We start from the raw sequence: 24,761 nt of genomic DNA, 5'->3' as shown, positions 1-24,761 counted from the left end.
AACATGTGTCTTCCTAAATGACCCGTAACTGTGGCTCATACGTATTTTGGAAATCTGGATGTATAATTTCTTGTCCACACTGTAACTCCGATTGATGATTATTCTTCGTTCTCATTGGTCTCGATTCGCACCACTTCCTTCACCATTATTTGCAACCAGGACCAATTATAGATATTACGAGGTTGATATGACAACAAGAACTCTGCAGGAGTCTTCGCTGTAGCATGGCAAGGTGTAAATCTGGCTACTCTTAACGCACCTTCCACTGCTTCTCTGAAGGTGAAAGTTCTTCCCGAATGGCAATCTTCCAACCATCTCTTCTTCAGAGTACTTTTCACGTTTTGGGACCACTTCTCGGCTAAGCCATTGCTAGGTGGATGATATGGTGGTGAATGAATAATTCGTATTCCCAACTTAGTGCAAAATTCTTTAAGCTTCCTTCCCGAAAACGGAGGTCCATTATCACATGTGATTACACTAGGATATCTATACCACTCAAAACAGTCTTTAAGACATTTTAGTGTTTCTTCGCTAGATGTAGACTTAATTTCACAAACTTCTATCCATCGTGTGCATGAATCAGCTAACAATAAACATGTGCAACCAGCAAAATGTAAGAAATTCAAATGAACTCTTTGAAATGGCTTATCTGTTTGCTCCCAAGGTACATATTTATTTTGCGGAGCATTGTTCTGAAGTGCTTGACACTGTGGACAGTTAATAACTTCTCTTTCCAAGTCAATATCAATTTGCGGCCACCAATACATAGATCTTGCTAATTGTTGTAATTTCCACAAACCTAGATGATTTGCATGCAGTTTTTCAAGACTGAGACTGTATCATACGATGATCTTGGAATATTTAACCTGTTGCCCCATATCAAACATTCTTTTTCAATAACTATTTCATGTCTTCTCCGGAAAAAAATGTGCAAATGGTGAAGCTTGTTGATCTTTATTTAGCTTTACTGGCCATCCTTCAGTAACATATAGCCTTATCTGCTGTACTAATAAGTCTTTTGCAGTTGCTCCCTTTATATAGGGTGTTCCGTATAGGATGCCAAATTAGAAAATTAAGTAAAAATAGGGAAACTATCATGAAAATAGTTATATTTCACATATGTAAGAGTAACATCTCCCATTTATGTATGAAAGACAATGTCAGGCATATGTCCACCCCTACTGAGTCTGCATGCATTTATAGGCTCCACAAAATTATTGATAACCCTCTCACAGATGTCTGTCCCAAACCTCCAATCACCCATATGATTTCCGCATTCAGTTCAAAAGGGTTTGTGGTTTGTTGGCATACACCTGTGATTTCACAAACCCCCATAAGAAGAAATCACAGGGTGTAAGATCACATGACCTTGCCAGCCATTCCTGGTAAGAACAGGTCTGTCAACCTCGAAACAAAACAATAGCACTCGATTCAAATTTGGCATCCTATACGGAACACCCTTTACTTTGTAACAAGACTGGTTCACATTCTAAGTGAAATACGTACTCATCGCTAGATACATCATCTTCAGGTGCTTCCTTTAATCTTGATAACAGATCTGCCACTTCCACATGCCTAATGTACTCAATTTTAAAATCATAGGTTGATAAAAGCAAAGCCCATCTTTGAAGTCTACTGTTACCCATAGAAGGAATTCTAGCTTTCTCCCCGAAAATATACTTCACAGGAACAGAATCGCTATGCACAGTAAGTAAAAGTTTTTCCATACAAATATTTATGAAATTTCTTCACGCCATGTATAAGAGCTAAAGCTTCCTGTTCAAATTGACAATAGTTCTTCTGAGTGTCCATTAATGTTGGTGATGAACAAGCTACTATGTGTAAATTACCTTTGTACACATTACACAATTGGCAATCTATTCCTACAGGACTTGTATCTGTAATTAGTACAACTTCTAAATTCTGATCAAAAGTAAAAATGACATCTGCTTTCTGCACCATTTCCTTTACTAACACATATTCCTGATGATGAATATCAGTCCAGTCCCACTTATGTACTTTCTTCAGCAATTCACGCAAATGAGGTATACATATTAACAAGTTGGGTATATGTCTATGGTAAAATGAAATACCTCCCAAGAATGACTTTAGTTGACTGACATTACAAGGTACAGCACATTTGGATATTGCATCTAAGTTCTTCACAGAAGGTCTAATTTCTTCACCAGAAATGTAAAATCCTAAATACTCAACTTCTGTAGCAAAAAATTGACAGTTCTTAGTGTTTACCTTCACATTATACTTCTTCTGTAGATGATCTAGTACATTAATCACATTTTTATAACACTGTTCTAAACCTTTACCACAGATAATTATGTCGTCTAAGTAACATTTAGCAAATGGAATTCCTGTCAATATCTGATCCATTACATGTTGAAATATCAAAGGACTACACTGCAAACCAAAAGGAAATCTGTTGTAGCTAAATAAACCAAAATTAATGTGTATTAACAAATATTTCTTTGAATCTTCATCTACTTCCTACTGTAGAAATGCATTTTTCATGTCAAGTACTACATATGTATCAGAATCACCTAATGTGTTCACAGTGGCGGTGATTGGGTTCCAAAACTAGGGGGGCAAGGTGCCAAAACTGGGGAAGAAAGGACAGTTTATTGACTTGACTTGACTTAGTGTTTTAAGTCCACTTTATGCACAATAAGGCTAATCAGGACTGGACCTACAGTTTAAAGTGGGATCTGAACCACTGTACCAACTGCCTCCACTGGGTATTGAACCTGGGACACCTTGATTAAAAGGCGACGATGCTACCACTGCGCCATCAGGGAGGCCACAAGTTAAATAATTTGTAGCATAGGGCAGGGACAAAATTGGCAAAAGTGGGGAGCAGTTGCCCCTCTCCCTAATTGCTGCCACTGCCTTCATCTATTTCATCAATGAATCGTACATTCTCATCTTCGCGATTAACAGAGGACAAAAAGCAACATAACATGAAACAGAAGAAGACATACGTGTTTACAGACCTCCCCGATGATGTAGTGTTAGTGTCGTCGCTTTATAATCACGGGGTATCGATTTCAATACCTGGTGGAGGCTCATAGTGGTTATGATCCCGCTTTAAACTCCAGTTCCAATTAACCTTACTGTGCATAAAGTGGACTTAAAACACCAACTCAATCAATTAATCAACATAGGTGATTACAGTGTTTTTGTTAGTAAATAGGTATTTACAAAGTGAGGCTAAATCGTAAACTTGATCTAAATCGAGGTGTATCATCAAAATTATGAAATGCATCTACGACATATCCATGGATTGAGAAAAAACATTATCTTCCAGTGCTAAGAAACTGGAGATGAAAGGAACGAGTATGCAAATGTAAGATTGATGATAATGAAAATGCAGATATAGAGAGCAAAGGACCCAGGGATAGAGAGAGTGCAAATAAGGGATCTTGACAAAGATAACTAAAAAGATATAGAGGGAGGTAAAATTTAATAAAAATGAATTTACCAAAGGGCTAGAATTTTAAACAGTAACCAATAAAATAAACAAACATTACACGAGAGTTTAAAAAAAAGAACAGACTGGTCTAATTTAAATGGAAAAGAGATTTTACAAAGTTCCTGGTTTTACAGAGGCTCCTCTTTTTCGTTCAAATTCGACTGCAGATGGTTTCAATCTGTTTCGTTTCAAACTGCCGTGTAAATTTTGTTATTTTTGTTGGTTACTGTTAGGATTTCATGTTTTGGTAAATTTCCTTGTCAAGATACTACCTATGTACAGTCACCGGCAATAAAAATGGGACACCTAGATCCTGAAATACTTGCTTCGATGCAAAGCGTTATGTGTGCTGCCAAACTCTGTGGTGGGGTAGAAGTTGCCATTGAAAAATTGATATTGAATTCCACTCATCGTAGAGTTAGGCAACACAGAAAATGCATTACAGGGAAGCGAATATTTAAAAATCTAGGTGTCCTATTTTCATTACCGCTTACTGTAAAAAGTAGAAAGTCCTATCATATAGCACAGTGCGTAATCAAGAGAGCCTTGTAGGAACACAATCAATCCTTGGTATCCAATGTGAACACACTGAACTTTGAATCCTAATAGAATTGAAGCTGCTGCAAGATTCAGATAGGCAGAAAACGTGGAGAAGAGGAGAAGAAAGATTATGGTGTACAAACTCAATTCTATTTTCCATTCAGTAGGGGCAGATGGAATGCTTCAGCAATGAGCCTCTCAGTGGCGGTGATTTCGTTCCAAACCCAGGGGGGGGGGGGGGCAAAGACCGTATATTTCCCTTTGTAGATAAGGTTTAGCATAGTTCGGGGGCAACTGGCCCCCCTCGCCCTCCCTAATCACTGCCACTGTGTGTTCAAAATATCATCGATTTTTGGTAATGGATAAGTTACTTTCTCAAGTAAAGTATTCAGTCCTGTCTTAAAATCACCATACAACCCAAGATCATTTGACTTCTTGACAACTACTACCAGTGGTGATGCCCAGTTAGAATAAGTTACTTCTGACAGTATACCATCGGAAATCAATTTACTTATATCCTTTTTAACCTGTTCACTTAAACTATAAGGTACTTCATAAGCTTTCCTAAAAATAGGGGTACTGTTAGCTTTAACCGGAATCACAGCTTTAAAACATTTAATAGGCTCCCTAAGATAATCTGAAAATACTGTCTTGTACTCAGACAACAAATTATTTATCAGTACTTCCTTATTAGCACAACCCTGAACTCCTATCTGCTGTAATATAAAACTTTTCCTAAAATTAGGTCATGAAATGTCCAGCCAAGTTCTTCCTACAATCGGTTGTGGCAGATTTTGCTTACAAACAAAAACATTTATACTATATTTCTTTTCTTTCCACAATACATCCAACATAACCTGGCCTTCTAATGCTAATGGTCTTCCATCAGTATTTTTCAAATTGATATTTGCAGGTTGAATCTTTAAATACGGAAAAGATTGATTGAGAAATATTCTATCAAAAACACTCACAGAAGCTCTGGTATCAATCTCAAAATTAACTAATTTATCATTACAATTTAAATCAATTGGACATTTGTCAGCATTATGCAAAGCTCCAGCTGCAGAGTTAAATTCAAATTGCCTTTTTTAAGCAGAATCATACTTGTAGGGCGGTAACTGAAAAGTGTGCAAGGGCTCATGTGAAACTAACAATTCTTGAGTTTCCTTTTCTGCATTATACTCAATAGAATCTTTACATTCTTTCGAAATTACATCAAGAGACACATTACTTAAGTAACTGTTAGATTCAGCAGATTTAAATTAAAAACTTGATAAGTCGGTTTATTACAAAACCTACAAAATTTCTTAATATGTCCAAGGGATTCACAACAATTACATCTGATTTGCTTTAAATAACATTTACCTTTCTCATGCATCTTTCCACACTTATAACAAATCCATTGACTTGAAGTTCCCGGTTATTCATTAACTGTGTGTGGTGGCCTCTCCGATGGCGCAGTGGCAGCGTCGTCGCCTTGTAATCAAGGGGTCCCGGGTTCGATACCCGGTGGAGGCACATAGTGGTTCGGATCCCACTTTAAACTGTAGGTCCAGTCTCGATTAGCCTTACTGTGCATAAAGTGGACTTAAAACACCAAATCAATCAATCAATCAATCAATCATTAACTGTGCTCTTTTCACCCGGATTAAAGTAAGTTTTCCTATTGGAAAAAGCTCGGAAATTTTTGGCCTTACTTTCCTGAAGCTTGTCTACATTGAAATCACCAACAAAACCTTCTTTTTGATGGAATAGCCACACAACCATTTCCATATTCACGGCTATGTCGCAGCAAGCTTTAGGAAAGAAAATGTCACCCTCTGATAACAATTTCTTCCTTGTAACTTCACTACTAACTCCAAACACCAGCTGATCTCTTAGTATATCGTTTAAGAATGCTCCAAAGTTACACTTGGTAGCTTCATGTTTAAGAGAAACAATATATTCTGATACATTGACCTAACTCTTGCTTCAGAAGATGAAAGTGGTATCTTTCTGCAACCACACTATGCTTAGCTTGAAAATGATTCAACAATACATCTTTTATTGCTTCATATGTTTTACTAGCAACAGAATCTGGAGTAACTAAATCTCTTAAAACATCATATAAATTGCTTCCACAAAATGCAATAAAATGACTGATTTGCTTTTCCTTTGTAATGCTTTTAGCAACACAAATCTGTTCAAACCGTTCCAAATTCTAATCAATATTACCATTATCCACATAGAAAGGTTCCAAAATCTGTCCTTGAATCCCGTACATTGTCGCCAAATTGCTGCGTTACCAACCATGGTAATATAATAACTCATGTGTGTAAGTTTTATACAAAATAATAATTTAATCCATAACTCAGAATATTAAAACATGGCTAACTCCATGCTTGACAACCCGAACAACAAAACAATTGAACATCTATATTCAAAGATATAATAACATCGTAGATGTTTCACAATGTAGGTACTGCAGGAAGTAAGATGCAAATTACATAACAAACCATATAAGCATACCAAATGGAAATGTTTTTAAAAAACGTATCTACTTACGTGAATGCCATCAGAACTTGAACAGACAGCATGAGCAGCAATGAATTCCTTGGTGAAATTCCTCCAGCAGTAAGCCATGCATAAGACACAGCGCCTGCTATGCCTGCACCACCAGTGCCAGACGACCACGTGGAAATGACATTTCTAATTTCAAGAAAAAAGCAATTACGTCTCAATAAATTAAATCAATGTGAAAGTAGCATGATTTGATCACAATGAAAGTACTTCCAGAACATGATGAAATGAAAGTTATAAAGCTATAAAATATGGTATTAAGGTATTTCTTTTGCACAGAGAATAATCTGAATTAGATCTGTTCTAAATAGGACTGAACAATAGCCACACAAAGAAATCGAACATAAGACTTGTTATAATTTAACAGAATTAACCCATAATGTATCGTGAATTTCCACATAGTTAAAAAAGACTGGCATATGGAATATTAATTGAATATAGGATACTTCAAAAGCTGATCAAATATTACACAAACAATGACACTGTTTCATCTTCTACTGCCCTGTAAAAAAGTTTTGTCTGTTATAGGGAAACTTAATTCATCTGAAATACAATTAACTGATTTGTATAGCAAAGGAGACTGAACCAGTAGCTTAAAAATTAGGGATGGGACCGATTAATCGGTACTCTATCAGTATCGGCAGATATAGGCATATCGGTGTATCGGTAAAATTACCGATTATTTTAACGATCTGATATATCAATAAATATCTGATAGTTTAGTGCAAAATTCTGCCATTTTTGTTGTAATTTTTATGAATAATCTCGATGCCCTACTTTTTTAAAAAGTAAATGTCTAAGTATGCAATTTCTCTTGCACTGCAGTCACTTTGAAACACACATTTTTTAAGGAGGTCAATGAACCTTTCAGGTTCTTCCAGGACCATTTCTAATTTTATATCGGATCGGTAGAATATCGGTTATCGGTATCGGTAAATTTTATATCGGTACTTTATCGGTATCGGCCAAAATTTCATATCGTCCCATCCATAAAAATGAATAAGTTCTTTTCAGATAGTGAAACAAATTATATTGTACATCAATATCATGTGAAATATATGAATTATTAAAAAATAATCACCTTTCAAAGAAGGCTGAGTAAGACAAAAAGGTGCCTTCTCCCAAACCAGAACCCAAAGATGTGCAAACTACGCCAAAAATAGCAACCCATCGAGCAGATGACAACGCAACAAGCAAAAATCCAGCAGCTCCTAGGATGATGACCATGAGCACCCTTATGCTAGAAGAAAGAACAATATTTTAAGTAAAAAATCCTCAATCACTTGCAAACATTTACAAATAGAAGATATGTTGTACAGGGTGGAGCATTTTCGACTTCACAGTTTGAAGTTTGCAACACTGCAAAACAAATGCATTGGAAGCGTGGTTTCCTCCTGCCTCATGTACACTGTAATTTTGGATTTCAGTAGCAATGGAGCGTTGGCCTCTACAGCAACGTATGTTTTGTGTGGAGCAGTTCGTGTTGATGAAGTCAATTGTAGTGGTGCAGCGTGCGTTCCGAGTTCATAACAGGAAAACAATCAATGAATGGTGGAAGCAATGGCGTGAAATTGGAAGTGTTCAAAATAAACTGCATGGGAGAAAAAGAACAGTCAAAACACCAGAGAACATTGAACGTGTGCACGTTGCTGTGGTTCCCAGTCCTTGGCGTTTGGCAAAGCGTCATTATCAGAAACTACAAATAACACGCCGAAGCCTGCAAAGGATCTTGCATATGGACCTGCAGTTCCATCCGTACGAGATTCAAATGGTGCAGCAATTGTGATAGGGACACAGGACTTCAGGTATGTAACATATTGTTAACTTAAATTTGTGGTCACCGTAACTTCATTCCTTCTCCTTTGATGAAGGATGAGGTAAACTTTCACTTATCGGGTTATGTAAATAAACAGAATTATCGGTATTGGGCACCTGAAAACCCGAAAGAAACTTTCGAGAAACCAGTGTATTCTGAAAAGGTCATTGTGTGGTGCAGTGTAGGCATGATGAGGATCATCGGTCAATACTTTTTTGAAACAGAAAATGGAAGGCCAACCACTGTGAATTCGGAACGGTACATCCAAATGGTTAACCAGTTTCTTATTCCTGAGCTACACAACCTCGGTGTTCCAGTTTATAGTATATGGTTTCAACAGGATGGGGCAACAGCCCACACTTCCTGTCTCAGAATGGGTACACTACCTCAGTATTTTCAGGGTTGCATTATTTCAAAATTTGGTGACATTCCATGGCCTCCGCAATCACCAGATTTAACTGCCCCAGATTTTTTTCCTTTGGGGCTATCTGAAAGAGAAAGTTTTTGCAAACAGACCGGAGACAACTGATGATCTGAAGGCACAAATCAGAGAAGGGATTGCACCTATTAATCCAGATGTTATTGCACGGGTCATGCGTAGCTTTCAAGACCGTCTTGCACAATGTGTTGCCTGCCAGGGACGTCATTTGAAAGATGTTATTTTCAAGAAATAATTGTGTGTACATTGTTCATGTATGCATTTTCTGTAATCCAAAGGTGCAATGTTTGTTCTAGAAATGAAAAATAAAAGTAAATGTAATCAGCAAATCATCTGTATTCATTATAAAATAGGTAGTCGAAAATGCTCCACCCTATAATAAACAAGAGAAAAACTATTTTGATACAAATGCCTTACGATGATTGTGTTGATTAGTATTACCTGCTTTTGGTGCATTTATCATAATCAAGAAATCAACTGCACAAAATAAGTTTTAAAAAATGATAAAAGCTAAATGTATTTTGTATAAATGTTATGTTGGTCAAATATATGCAAAATAAAATACATATTCTCCTCTGTCCTTTGCAGTGGACTTTACCACATTTGTGAAGAAAAATTCACTCAAGCAAACATTCTCACATAATTCCTGAATTTTACTAATTATAGAATCCTCTCAATTCACAAACTTTCCAAATTTCATCTAACATCCTACTGAAATGTGCAATCTGCCTGTAAGCCCCATGTACTGAGAAGGAGATTTTTTATCTCTCTGTAATAGAAAACCTCTACTATACTGTTAAGTCTCGCACCATGGCCATGCAGTATAAGGTGCAAGCTTTGGGCGCCTGGAAATGAGCAGCTTCAAATCTTTTGGAGGTAGCATAACAACTTTTTTCTGAGATTCCAGCTTGTGTATGACTGGTGGTCATTCACCATCATGAGGAAATGTACCATAACACAGTCAGAGAAAACCTACAATGATGACTTGGGGTTCACCATGTTGACCACACATCACCCCATAACTGGATCTCTGGTGGGAGTGACACTGGCAGTCAGTGTGTAGGCACTGGCCCTCACAGGCTGTTTCACCATGGGTTGTTATATATTACGAGGTGCATCCAGAAAGTAAGTTTCCCTATTTTTTTCCCGAGAAAGTAAACATAATGAGCTGTGTAAATTGCACATGCGCAGCAGAGCTAAGACGTATCAATCATATGAGAGGTGGACAGATCCCGCCCTGCGCCAGTAGCGAGGCAGCAGTGGTCCGAAGTGGAAGCTCGTATTCCTTCTCCCGCCGCATGCCAGTAGCGAGGCAGCAGTGGTCTGAAATGGAAGCTTGTATTCCTTCTCCCGCCGCATGTGAGGTTCGGTCGGTGATAAAGTTCCCGAATGCACAAAGCATTGCGCCAATTGACATTCATCGTCAGCTCTGTGAGGTCTATGGGCCAAACATTATGAGTAAGCAGATGGTGCGTCGCTGGTGTCGGCAGTTTTCGGAAGGTCGTCAAAGTGTCCATGATGAAGAGCGCAGTGGGCGTCCGTCCCTCATCACTGATGATCTGGTTGAACTGGTGCGGCAGCGCATCGTAGAGAACCGTCGCTTCACGATTATGGAGTTGAGTAGCCTTTTTCCGCAGATATCGCGATCCGTGTTGCATGAGATTGTCACGCAGCACCTGTTGTTCAAAAAATTGTGTGCCAGGTGGGTGCCGAAAAACCTGACACCCGAACACAAAATGAAACGTTCAGGAGCAGCACTGACATTCCTGCAACGGTACCATGATGATGGCGATGATTTCCTAGACAGGATCGTCACGGGCGATGAGATGTGGATTTTGCACTTCACCCCGGAAACCATGAAGCAGTCAATGCATTGGCGGCATAGTGGATCTCCGGTCAAGAAGAAATTCAAACAGACGCTGTCGGTACAGAAAGTGATGTGCACCGTGTTTTGGGACAGGAAGGGCATTTTGCTCATTGACTTCCTCCCCAGAGGTGAAACGGTGAACGCTGACCATTACTGTGAAACACTAAGGAAATTGCGACGTGCCATTCAAAACAAGAGGCGTGGCATGCTTACTGCAGGTGTTGTGCTCCTCCATGACAATGCTCGTCCACATACGGCTCGGCGCACAGCAGCTGTTTTGACGGAATTTGGCTGGAGTTGTTTGATCATCCACCTTACAGTCCTGATCTGGCTCCCAGCGATTTTCACGTTTTCTTGCACCTCAAGAAGTTCCTGTCCTCTGGTGAGCATTTTGGCAACGACGAAGAGCTGAAGACGTCTGTCACATGCTGGTTCCATTCACAGGCGGCAGAGTTCTACGACAGTGGGATCCAAAAGTTGATACCACGATATGACAAGTGTCTCAATTCTGGTGGTTGCTATGTTGAAAAATAGCTGAACCTTTGCTGTACCTGTTGCCAATAAATGGTTTCCTGAAACTGTGTTGGTTTTTTTTTTTAAAAATAGGGAAACTTACTTTCTGGATGCACCTCGTATTAAACCTAAATCAGTACTTCAAACATGTTATCTTCTTCTATCGCCTTTCCACCCATCTCCATCTTCAATCAATTTTTATCTTCTGAGTAGCTACAGCTTGCCATTTCAAATGTAGTTATTGTTTTTTACATGGTTGTTTTAATATTTTTTAAAGATCAGCCTTACACATGTATGTCATATTTTCAGTCAGATACTTACTTCACTAGAAATGGGAAAAAAGGAGCTATCATCTTAATTGTAAGAGATGGAATCACATCAGCCAGCAGAATGGCACCCGTTGAGGTAGGGTTGCAGTCTCTTGAACCATTGGTAACATTTTTAACAGTCTCCCCCTGCAACAAAAAAGGAAATCTGCTAAAAAAAATTGGTATTCTCTTTTTCCAGCATATCCAGAATTTTTTCAGATACTTGTTAATTATCCTTTCCTATCTCATTTTTTCCACAGCTAATGAGTTTTGATTAGTTGCCAGATGCCAGAAGTGTGCTTGTCCATGTACCGCGCCGCCACGGTTCAAATCACAGTGCCACACAAAACATTTTTTATGCTCAGCTAAAGCGGGGTTGAGCATGAAACTTGCCAGAGATAAACAAAGAGATGCGGAATTATACAAGAGGGCATTTGGAGATGCGGCGAATGGAAATTTTCCACCCTAGACACTTGCAGACATCTGGCACAGAAATTTTGCACTTTGGTTCCGTGCATCTCGCTGTAGTGGGTGTCACATAATTTGATTTCAATAGAAGCATACAATATAAGTTCTGTTGTTGTGTTTATCCACATCTTAGTGGGCATTAAGTTTTAAACAGGAGCTGAGAACTACCTCTTGTAAATGTAACATTCTTGTCTTGCAAATATGACTTGTACACTCATGGAACTTGAATTGTAGAACGATACTATGGCAGAGGGTCTATCAATCCAACAGTCAATGCTTTCTTAGAATCTCTTAGAATTTGCACTGAAGCAACAAGCAAACATGTGTCACTTAGGATTTCACCAATTGAATGCAGGCTTGTGTAGTGTAGCCTGTCATGCCATTATGGTGTAAAATGTCGCTGTTGATTGGCTTGTTCCCAAGCTACATGCATCATATGTTATTTGTTGCTTCAGTCTGAAATCTCCCTAAGTGTCATGTGCATATTCCCTGAAACAGGTTTCTTGCACCTGGACCATATAATTAGATGTGAATAATTTAAATTTTTGAGATGCAGTTTTAGGTCCTGAAATGTGCCTCTATCCTTCAGCATTTGAGCAAAATGGCTCCCCATACTGTTTCGTGGACACACTCAGTGTCAGTTCATACATATCCCATTTCACTTGGAATTCCATGCATGTATGGGGCCAAAATTATTCACTTTGGGAAGAAATACTCAATGCCACGGACTTAGAAAATCATAAATACTTGGTAGAATAAATTATTGCATAGAAGAAATCAGAATTCACAGCAATTTTCTCACATGTGTCGTGAAATAAAATTGATTCTCTAATGAATCAAAACGATAACTGTGTATTCAGTGACACTGATGTTAATCAAGGAAAATCTATGCCCTTTTTCAAGATGCAGATGATTTTTTATAGTACGATTAAAAGGGTCATCTACTTTCCAATGCACACTACAATATAGATATATTTCAGGTGATACAAGTTCTGTTTGTCAAAAACATTTCTTCTGCTGTTCAATAATACACAAGGCAATTCAAAAGTCCAGTTACATAGGACAACTCCATTATTAGTGTACATAGCAAAAAATGGGAAAGCTGTTGATCCTACGTGGGTTTCAGTCTAAAGTGTTTGGATTTTCAATATAGCATAAACAACTGAGGCTGTAAACTGATATGAGAAAATAGCCATATCTTGATATGTAAGTGTTTTTCTTTTTGGATAGGAAAGGAGCTTATTGTGTTAAATTTTCACGTTTTATTTTGCCTCAAATTATGGTTATCAATTCTTAATTCTTAAGTGTGGTATTGTGACATAAGTTATTTCGGATGAAGATTGTAACATGGCATTTTTGGCTATCATTGAGGCTCATACCAGCATACAGCCTCACAGGTGCATGCTAGATTGAAAATCCTCAGCACTTTGGACTGAAACGCACATAATTCTAACAACTTTCCCTCTTCTGATTTTTTTTTATGTGCAATAATAATGGAGTTGAGTTGTTCTACAGGATGGGGCTCTTGAATCAGCCTGTACACTGGGAGAAGGATGAATGAAAACATCACAATTCACAAATATATACATACACCAGCGTGAAAATCAGAACTCAATATGTCATGAGCAGCACTCAGCATAACAACATATCCATAGTTGTTGCAAAGGCCCAGCAGCCAGTACCCCAGCAGATTCCGTTTGTTACGCGGACCTTCTCCAGATGCAGCTGTCATGGTGCTGCTGTCTATAAGGAAAGACAAGTGATATAAAATATACCAATGCCAATAGTTCAAGTATTTAGTCAAAACCCGAATTCAGTAATAATAACTTATGTGTGAAATGTACACAATTAAAAAAGGAGCTTGTTTATGCTCAGATAGGCTAATTGGGACTGAGCCTATAATTTAAAGTGGGATCTGCACCACGTCACAATATGTCTCCACCAGAGATCGAATGTGGGACTCCTTGATTATGGCAAAGGCCCAAATTATAGATTTAATGAGCGTACCAGGGTTATCTACAAAATAAGTTCTACTTTTAAATATTGCTACTGTTCTGATGTGGTCACAATGTTGTGCATGCTTGCCAAGTTTCTTGATTCTTTGCAAGGCACAAATGCCATTTGCAGACATTCGACCAGCATTCAAACATTGTGATGTGCATTTGTATTGTTCAACCCTTCATCGATCACACCTGAAAAAGTAACACGATCAGTTGTGCTGTATCTTTTATTAACATATTCATGATTACTTTTTAATTTTCACTTTATTTTACTTTGGTCCTGCATATAATGATTCTTAAACACCTAAAAAAAAAACATCTTTTTAGCACTACATATGACGCTTAATTGGGATTACGTACTGCATATTTCCTTGACACTGGTTTTTCACTTCCATATACTCCTATATAATTCTGTACTTGCCAACAACCATTTGTTTTCTATCATAATGCACAAAGGTTTTTTTTTTAATACAAGCTTTCATAGATAGGTTAGGCAAGTCAGGTTTAGTTCCCTTATCATTAAAATAAGATCCCGAAATGCTTTCTACTACTGATCACAGCCCACAAGGTACATCTTATTTTACAAATTAATTGAACTTTTTGAAATGAAAATTGTGCTGATTAGTTTCAGGAGGGTCAAAAATTATTTCCACATTCATTCCAACTAGTGTACGACACTCAATGTGGCTTCTACCAATGGAGAATACATTGTTCATGGAGAGTGCACATGCTTGCATAAGGAAATTTTTAAGTTTTTCTTTCCAACATAAATAACGTTTTATTTTTCAAAATCCAAACAGTACTCATTACTTTAAGAAAGGTTCAAATTTTGTGTGATAATGATTGCCAAAATTCCATGATAATTAGTCTTTCTGCTTGAAGAATTTGAAAAAAGCATGAAACAATCGGAACCATTACCAACAATTTTTCCATCCCATTTCTAGGTTTCTACAGGCTTGTCATTTCATGATGTATACTTTTCAAGTAAGCAAGGATTGTATGTAATGCTTTCCTTCATCTCCTGCACATGCATACAACATTTCTCTTGTAAGGAGAGTGAGTGCCACCCCAATGGCATAGTCCTAACACCATCCCTTTGTAACCATGATGTACCAAAACTGGAGGCACATAGTGATTCAGATTCAACTTCAAACTATAAGCCTGGTCCCAATTTGCATAGTTCAGCATAAAGTGGACATGAAACAAAAACTCAAGCACATGTGACAGAGCAACGCTTATGCAGTGATAACCTACAAGTATGGTTACTTGTGCAATCTACTTCTCATGACATAATTGCTAATAAATTAATACTTTCAGTGTCTTTAAAATGTACAATTTAGTTTCTCCAAACTTACTTCCACAATCATTTCTAGTATTCTAAATATTCTCCTTTATAACTTGCAAAAATCATTACACAATTCGAACCATTACCATGGTAAGTTTGAATGTAGTATTTTACTAGAGCATCACAATAGCTGTCCTCAGAAAAAATATGCACATTTCATGCTTCCAAATGTTCTAAACATGAGACAAACACCACTGCTCCCAAAAGTACAGGTGTGTACAGAGATACAGTAGTCCAAATAAATATATTTAGTGACAGGTACATCATAACTTGTTATTTCATTACGTTACGTTTAGTTTATGTTTTATAATAAAATAAATTTCTGCCTTGGTCAGCATATTTAGTTTTTATTGTTATTTCAGTACTATTATCTTACTTTAATTTCAAACATGTTGCATCTTTTATAAAAGGTACAGCCCCGTTCAGAAAAAAAATCTTGTCTACACACCTATAACTACAATACATTAGATGATTTTGCACTGTACAGAAAAGAAAAGCATTCACAATATTAGAAAGTAATATGAAAATATCATAGAAGCTTTGTTGATTGTGAGGTCTTCTTTTTTATTCTTTATTCATGAGTGAAGTTCAGTCTTTAAGTACAGGTGTTTTGCATGTTTGTTTTTTTTTGTTCAATAACCTGCAGGAAAAGACAGTACAACAAATTCAAGCAACCAAATCTAACTAACCTAACCCACTCAAAACATTATCAAAAATTCCTACTCTATTTAGCTTAACCTACTACATCATCATATAACATTCAGTAGTTGAACCTGTCTTAACCCCGACTTCCCAAAGATACATTCGGGTAATTTAAAACCACGTACAGTCGAATTCAAGGATATATTGATGCAAATTGCACTTTCACAGGATGATTTTTATTGCAACTCTCGAACCTCACACTGCATTAAACGAAGTCACTGAAAATGGTGGATAATTTGGCCCAAGTTCCTTTTGTTTTATTGCGATTTCATTATGCTACGAATGCAATTTTTGCATTGTTCGACTTCCATGTATGTCTGTTAACACATACTGCGGAGTTTTAGCGATTACTTAAGGTTTTGTTCAATATATGCTATCGTGGTTAGGTTAGGCAGGTTAGGTTTGGTTCTCTTAGCATTAAAATAAAGTCCCTAAATACATTCTACTAAGGTTCCCATTTACTTCTACATTCATTCCCACGCTTCTACGATATTTACTATCGCTTGTCAATGGAGAATATCTTGTCCATGAGAAGTGCGTAAGGTAATGTTCAAGTTTATTTTTTTCAACATAAAAAATTTTTTTGAGTACAAACAGTGCTCATTACTTTAAGGAAGGTTCAAATTTGTGCCAATGATTTCTAAAATTCTATGATAATTAGTATTTGTGCTAGGAGAAATCATAAAACAATCGGAACCGTTACCGATAATTTTAGTACACGCTCATTTTTAATCGACTATACCTCAATTTCAACCCATTGAGCATTGTATGCTCATAAATTTTATGTTTAAGGTATAACCATAAAGCATCAAAGTATGGATACGAATGCAACATACAACTGCCGGGTTTCAATCAAAGAATAGCTGAACATTTGTTCGTGCTAGCGTTATATTTTGCTTTACCCCACGAATTGTATGTATTTTTTATTTATTTTATTATTATTATTGCTGTTGCATTGAAATATTTGTATTTTCAAGTCATTACTAATAAAATATCTGAGAAACCACAATGGCTTAGTTTCATACGCAATGACCTTTTCCATTTGTGAATTCATACTCAGCTTTCATTTTCAAAATAGTATTGCAAGGCAAAAAACAGTTTGTTTCAAGTTACCATTACTTAACTAACTCACCATAATGCAAGAACTCAAGCATTGTCACTTATATTTGTTTATGCGGGCATTAATTATGTTAGTCTTCTCTTTAAAGCTCTTTCCTACGTTCACAGACTACCACCATTCAGTTACATAAAATCGGTATTAAAAAGATTGATTTGTTCAGGTTGGAACATAAGCTCACTTCATGTCTTTTGAAAGCGGCCGCGTTGTAGCCAATGTCAGAGAGCAGCCAATGTTGTCGTCACAATTTCCCTTTTAAAGGTGAAATATTTCCCTTTTTCTTCAAATGTATCCCGTTTCATCAAATTTTCCCTTCATCTTACAAGAACTGATATCGCCGATCACAACTTCATCAATTTTTATTATTGTTGCTAACACTACGATTAAGTAGTAGTAATAATAGAACTATTACTATTATTTTCACTGACTACAGAAAACGGGAACAGTGCGATCTCCGCCGAACGGATTTCTTCATTTTTACAGAAGAAACTACTTACGGAAATGAGTTTCTGTAGCATTCTGAAAGTTCGTGGAGGTATTTTCTTCCATCGTGGAATCATAGGAATCTATTCGAACGGGAATTCATGTATTTTTGAAGAAAAATATCTCTTAGACGTACAATGACCGTTGCTTCCTCTACGTGTGCTGGATGTTCCGTACGTTTCATGACGCAGGCCCGTAGCTAGAGGGGTCAGGGGGGGAACTGCCCCCCTGAGAGCCTGCTTTGCCCCCTGTGAAAAATACAAAACACATTCCTGCCTGGAATTCTCACTAATCTTTACAATTATATCATGTGTTACTCTAGCAACATAACAAATACACTTATTGATTTTGTGATTTATTAGGGTTGATTCATGTGGTAGAGAGAGGCATGGGCGTCCGGAAGGGGGGGGGCAAGGGGGGCCACGGGCCTCCCCTGGAAAATGAATGTGTACCTAAAAATTATATAATACACACTTAATTTCATTTCAATCACAGTAATTTATGTTAATTATTATAAATTCGTTGAAGAAACATGATAATTTCAGACTGAAACAGTGTTTTTTGAGGGGGCATCACTATTTTGGAGGGAAATATGTGTCCTTTGCCCCCCCTGGAAAAAAATTGCCTTGCTTGCCCCTCCCTGGAAAAAATCCTGCGGACGTCCATGGAGAGAGGGAGTGGATATTTGATTTCTGTTACTTAGCATTGCTTTCTGCCACTTCTAGCTAATCACAACAATGAGTGATGACGTGAAATTGATGAAGAGACACTCATAAACGGTGCCGCAACCACAGAGAGACAGGTGGCATTGCCCCCCCCCCCCCGACCTTGGACGGAAGTCCATTCTAGGCGAAGCAAACATTGAAGTAAAAAAAACAAGACTAAGAGAATCTAAGAATAGCAGGACAATTAGATACTCATGATGGAATTAGTTTTTACGTTTTCCTTGCATTTTTCTTCCAGACTGCCAAGGGCACTTGCAAGGAGCACAGAGGGAACAATTTCGATTTCAAATTTTATACAAATAAAAATACATTTCGTAAAATTTTCTTACTCGATTCGCTCGTAATACCTGCTATTCATAGTTCAAGTTCAGAGCCAGAGCTATGGGGTGGCGGGAGACGGCCCTGGGAGTCAAACGATCTAAATGTAAAAAAAAATGTTAAAGAGGATGCCATGGCACCCCGTAAAATTATTTCGCCCTTTTAAAACAATTTCATTCTATGAAACTTAATATGGAATATTGCTGATGACACTAATCCAAGAAGACATTGATCAATCAAGAGATTGCTATTTGTTTTGTCAGGTGTCAAAACATGTATTTCAACTATAATATAATACAATTCATACAATATTTTGCAAAATGTTTAACAAAACCAGTAGGCAAACATTGTCTGTAGTGATGCAAGAGTCACCCCTTTGAAAGAAAATGAGTCCGTGGTGAACTAAGGCACCCATGGTTTAATGTTTTAGCAAGTACAAAAATGTATTACGAATTTTTACACAATTCATCAAAGTGTAGATAATATGTAACCATTATTATTTAATTAGTAATTCGATTTTTCTTGCATAAGACAACACAATGGTGTTGGATTCTCGTTGGATTCATTTGTGCGTAAAAATCTTGCATACAGGAAACTAGAGGGAATCATTATGAAGCATGATTTATAAAAGGCTCCCTTAATCAGTTCTGCAGAGAGGCCCAAAGCTGTTGGTACATATTAATCGTCTATTAACATTATCGACCTGTAAATATCAAGTAGATGCAGTCCCCTATTAGCTTATTTATGTTAAACTTTATATTCTTTGGCAATCTGGAAAACTCATTATCGAAATATTGCTATTTGATGTTGCTCGAAGTTTTTCTTGTTCGTTTCAAGATATCATCCCTTTTCTGTTACTTACTTATCTCTTTTGGGGGAGGGAAGTGCAGGCCCGTAGCTAGAGGGGGGCAGGGGGGCAACTGCCCCCCCTGTGAAAAATACAGAACACATTTCTACCTGGAATTCTCACTAATCTTTACAATTATATCCTGTATTACTCTAGCAACATAACAAAGACATTTATTGATTTAGTGATTTATGAAGGTGTGGGGGATTCCATATAACGTCGTATCAGGATTGGGGGGAAAATTCCCTTCAAGATTCAGACTTCGTGAAATGATTTCACAATTTTCAAAGTTCAATTTTCTAGAACAGTTGTGACATTTTGAGTGGTCTTGTATTAAAGGTACCTAATGAATTTGGATGTTTTTCTTGGATGTGTTGCTATGAAGGTTCAACAGCATAATTTTTTGTTTCCCAAGTCTACCTTTTGGTAATAGCGAATCATGTGATAGAGAGAGGAAGTGGATATTTGATTTTTTTACGTAGCGTTGATTTTCTGCCACATCTAGCTAATCGTGACAATGAGTGATGACGTGAAATTTATGATGAGGCACTCACAAACAGTGCTGCAACCACAGGGGGCAGGGGCATTGTCCCCCCCAATCTTGGAAGAAAGTCCAATCGGGGGGGGGCGGCAAACATTGAAGTAAAGAAACCTGACTAGCAGACTCTAAGAATAGCAGGACAAATGGATACTCAAGATGGAATTAGTTTTGAAGTGTTTCTTGCATTTTTCTTCCAGACGGCTAAGGGCACTTGCAGGGGGCACAGCGATTTCAAATGTTATACAAATAAAAGTACATTTCGTAAAATTTTCTTGCTCGCTTCGCTCGCATACACAAATAAGATAAGCAATATAGGCGTGTGTTATGTATCCATTTTATAAAAGAAAATTTGAGTCTTAATCCTGACTGTTTCCATGACATCGTTTCCATAGCATCTTATATATTGCTCTCAGAATTTTAAACGGCAGTAAAAATAAATGACATTTGCAACTGCGAAGCTATCAATGGGATTGCATACATTAAGGACACAAGATGCAATATTTCGATTGCTTGTAACATCGAAAGAAGAATTAGACGAGCAAATAGTGACTTGAGAAAATTTGCTTGCCTTGATGTCCTGTACAGACTGTGAAAGTTGTCGGTGCTATCAGGCGGCACCCTATGAATATAGGTTCAAGAAAATGACAATCCATTGTGCCTGTAGCAGACGTTGTCTGTTAAAGTACCTTAGGCACAACCTAATTTTTTTACAAATAATTATGTCAACTCTTCTTCTATGGAGTGGACTCTCCTAATTTTATTCATATATCTTAAGCCATTCTGTGACTGGCAGAAATCAGTATCGGCATAAAAAAAACAACTGATATTTGGGGTAAATAATGTAAAGAGGATACAACATTTCCTTCTATAAAACTTGATATAAAATATTAAAGATGACACTGCAATCCAAGAAGTCATTGATCAATCAAGGGATTCCTATTTATTTTTCGGGTGTCAAACATATGTATTTCAACAACACAATATTTTGCAAAATGATTAACGTAACCAGTAGGCAAAAATTGTCTGTAATGATGCAAGAGTCTTTCATTTGAAGCAAATAGAATCTGTGGTGGAGTAAGGGACCCATGTTTTAATGTTTTAGCAAGTAGGCCTACAAAAAATGTATTACAAATTGTTACACAATTCATCAAAGTGTAGATAATATGTAACCATTATTATTTAATTAATTTGATTTTTCTTGCATAACACAACACAATGGTGTTGTTGGATTCTCGTTAGATTCCTTTGTGCATAAAAATCTTGCATACTGAAAACTAGAGGAAATCATTATGAAGTATGATTTATAAAGGGCTCCCTTAATCAGTTCTTCAGAGAGGCCCAAAGCTGTTGGTACATGTTAATCATCTATTAACATTATCGACCTGTAAATATCAAGTAGATACAGTCCCTATTAGCCTATTTATGTTAAACTTTATATTCTTTGGCAATCTGGAAAAGTGATTTGTCATTGCTTTTTGATGTTGCTCGAAGTTTTTTTTGTTCGTTGGAGTTTCAAGATATCATTCCTTTTCTGTTCTTTATCTCTTTTGGGGGTGGGGCAACTGCCTCTGTGTAACGTGCTATATCTGCCAATGCGACACAATATATTAAAATTTTGCCCCCTCTAGGATTGACTTCGCCCCCCCTACAAAGAATTCCTGGCTACGGGCCTGGGGAAGTGCCTCTGTGTACCCTGCTATATCTGCCAATGCGACACAATATATTAAAAATTTGGCCCCTCTAGGATCTCCCCCCCTACAAAGAATTCCTGGCTACGGGCCTGTCATGACGTAACCCCCTGTCAGTGTTTCCAACCACGCCGTTGTTTTGCAAGAAGTGAAGGTCTTTTTTCTCTTAAAGCTGTATCGCATTGTTTTACGAACAAAATTTTAACTATGCTTGCCTAACCTAACCTAACCTTGCCTGAAATGGTTCGTGGGGCTATCCGTAAATGTTTTTTTTTGTGGCTATCTGTCAATGGTTTTCGGGGCTATCCGTCAATAGTTTTTGAGGCTATCCGTGAATGGTTTGTGGGGCTATGCGTCAATGGTTTGTGAGGCTATTCAGGTATTTTTTGTTACGAAGGTTGGAAACACTGCATACTCACATGATCTACGACGCGACTCAAGCTGTACCCGCTATATTGTTTGTAACGGAAGCGAAAAAAAAACGAAGATCAATAATTACTGTTAATGTGAAAAATTGAAATTATTTTCGTGTTCGGAATGCAGAATAGGTAAGTACGAATGTTAAAAATGATGAAATAAACGAATGAGAGGTGTTCGGTGGAGATCGCACTGGTGCCCAGAAAACAATTCGAAGAAATATTGAAATTGATTTATTAGTGGATTAAAATGAATCAAAAATGAGGAAATGAGTGATACCAATATCAATATGTTTATTATTCATCATTAAGCATTGACTCAAGCGTTGCTAACCAATCATACCAATAATTATCTATATTTTGTAAGGTAAAGTTCCCCGTGCATATAGCCCGGTGGTGCCATGAAGGCACATTTAGGATGGGATTAGCCAAAAGTTGCAGAAAAGTAGGGTGACCGCGCCAATAATATTTTGACCCAAAAACGGGACATCCCAAGGAGATCATTTTACCCCCGCCCCTTTCCTGAAAAATCGGTTAGACCCAATTGTAAAATTATTGTTATTATTAAACATATTCTTATTAAATATTAAACGATGGATCACATAAATTATACATCATAAACAATAGCCACGACCAGAAACACTATGTAATTTCGGTGTTTGTGTTACATAGTAATTCTGGTCCGTTGTGATCAGCATTTGTTGTTAGTCCTACAAGCATTAACTTATTAAGGGCATGCGAGACAGTCTCCACGGGGCTCTTCCCAAGCTCTTCCCCCGCGGCAGTTTTGACAACTTAGCTCTCTTGGAGCCAGATCTGGCTTTTTCTTGCACTCGTTTGGCTGTGAACTGGGGCGCCTGCCCCCGTACCCCCACTATGGTGCCATCACTGGTTCCGGCCCACATAGACCAACTTTTGCCATGATTATACATTATGCACGTGACGTGATATTCCTTTTTTATATATATAGCGCTGTGTTGACGTGAAATTGGCATAATATTGTTATCAGGGGATCCTTTATTTTCGATTTCAAACGACCATGAGATGGGTGATGCCGCCGGATCTAGATGGTGAAAACTAAGAATAAATTGTCATCAATTTAGTTAGAGTTAACGATAATAGCAGGGCCCCACCCCCTTGACAACTAACATTACTCTAGGAAGCACTTCCTAAATCTAGCTCCTTGAAAGTCAGTTTTAAGGGGAGGAGGTACAGTTACGCACCAGTTGTGCATTTATTTCAATATCGTCCGAATGGGTACCGCTACTAAAAAAAATACCTGGGTGTATCAATTCAAGAGTATGAATTTCTTTCCATGTTGTAAGTGTAAGCGTTTCTGTATGTTGATTATAAAGCTGGACACGATGTTTCAAAAATATGATGTGTAAGAATTTTCGGAATACCATTTATATAATATAGCATTTATTCTTCATCAATCGCTTAAAAATCTCCCCGAAAACCTTACACTAATATCAAACACACAACTCTAGATTTTTCTTTTGAGGTTGTGTCAAGACGCAGAATTTTTAAATTCTTGTTGCAATTACGTAAAGAAACTGCATGCTTATTCAATGCTCTACACATAACGGAAGGGCCTCCCGATGCCTCAGTGGTCAGTCTCGCGCCTAGCGCGGAACAGGTAGGTCGTGCTGTACGAGCTCTGTGCTTTGAGGAAAAGTGAAAGTTCAGCGCGATATAGGTACGTACGTGTGGGAGAGGGTGTGCTGTTGAACTGTGCTAGTGAAGAATTGGACAAAAGTATAGAATGGATCGCGAAAATACGATACAAATCAGTTTTGAAACCTAGTCCTTTGGAAGTACATGAATTTATTCATGATAAATTCAAACTGAGTGTGGATGAAATTGCAGCCATACAAATTCCCACGACGATTAAATGTGTATTTTTGGAATTAGTGCGTCCTGGAAAAATGAGAAAAATATTAGAAGAAAATACTGGTGAAGTGAATTTTTATTATAGTAGTGGAACTGTGACGCAAGTGAAACTGAGTGACGCGAATCGAATTGTGAAGCCGGTTTGAGTGTTTAATCTTCCTTTGGAAGTGCCAGAACGACACATTCGTGAAAACTGAGTGAATATGGGACAATCGATGAATTGAAAGCAGAAACTTGGAGTGACAAATTTAGGTACAAAGTGTATAATGGGGTGCGTCAGGTTTTGATGGCAATTAAGAAGCCAATTCCCTCCTTTGTGAAAATAGGCCAATATACGGCACATGTAGTATATAATGGTCAAATCCCGACTTGTGAATGGTGTGGTAGTAGTGATCACATGCGGTTTAATTGTAACTTACGGAAACCAACAGTGTTCAAAGTCATGGGTCGTGCAGTTCGGTCCTATAGCTAAGCAATTTCACCGTATACAGCTGCACACGAAGATATAAATGTGAGTCAAGAATCAGCACAACTGACGGTGATAGAAGGGCTTTAACAGGGAATACGTATACAGGAAGAGAAAAATATTCACAAGAATGATCAACAAACTTTGACCAAGGAAGGAACTGAAGAAAATATGCAAGAGCAACCAAAAGAACCTGTGTTAAATGTTCAACTTACGTGACAAAGTG

The 24,761-nt window shown here is 37.6% G+C and overlaps 1 protein-coding gene across 2 annotated transcripts in view; it reads right to left on the bottom strand.

Annotated features, from left to right (window-relative positions):
* The window catches only part of LOC145983952 (battenin-like), a 106,720-nt gene that overhangs the window by 15,430 nt on the left and 66,529 nt on the right, over window positions 1–24,761 (bottom strand). Inside the window, exons 1-5 of one of the 2 annotated variants that reach the window (XM_083117155.1) lie at window positions 17,174–17,268; window positions 13,586–13,737; window positions 11,540–11,673; window positions 7,665–7,823; window positions 6,569–6,712 (exon numbers count right to left, since the gene is read on the bottom strand). In XM_083117155.1, the coding sequence (XP_082973281.1) occupies window positions 6,569–6,712; window positions 7,665–7,823; window positions 11,540–11,673; window positions 13,586–13,737; window positions 17,174–17,195 (611 nt within the window). In that variant the 5' untranslated portion in view covers window positions 17,196–17,268. Of the gene's footprint in view, window positions 1–6,568; window positions 6,713–7,664; window positions 7,824–11,539; window positions 11,674–13,585; window positions 13,738–17,173; window positions 17,269–24,761 lie in introns of those variants that run through there. The other variant, XM_083117156.1, reaches the window with a different exon arrangement.

Source organism: Lepisma saccharinum, chromosome 2, assembly GCF_977018435.1.
Source record: "Lepisma saccharinum chromosome 2, izLepSacc3.1, whole genome shotgun sequence".
Taxonomy (NCBI): Eukaryota; Metazoa; Arthropoda; class Insecta; order Zygentoma; family Lepismatidae; genus Lepisma; species Lepisma saccharinum.
This window is presented reverse-complemented; position numbering and strand designations above follow the sequence as displayed.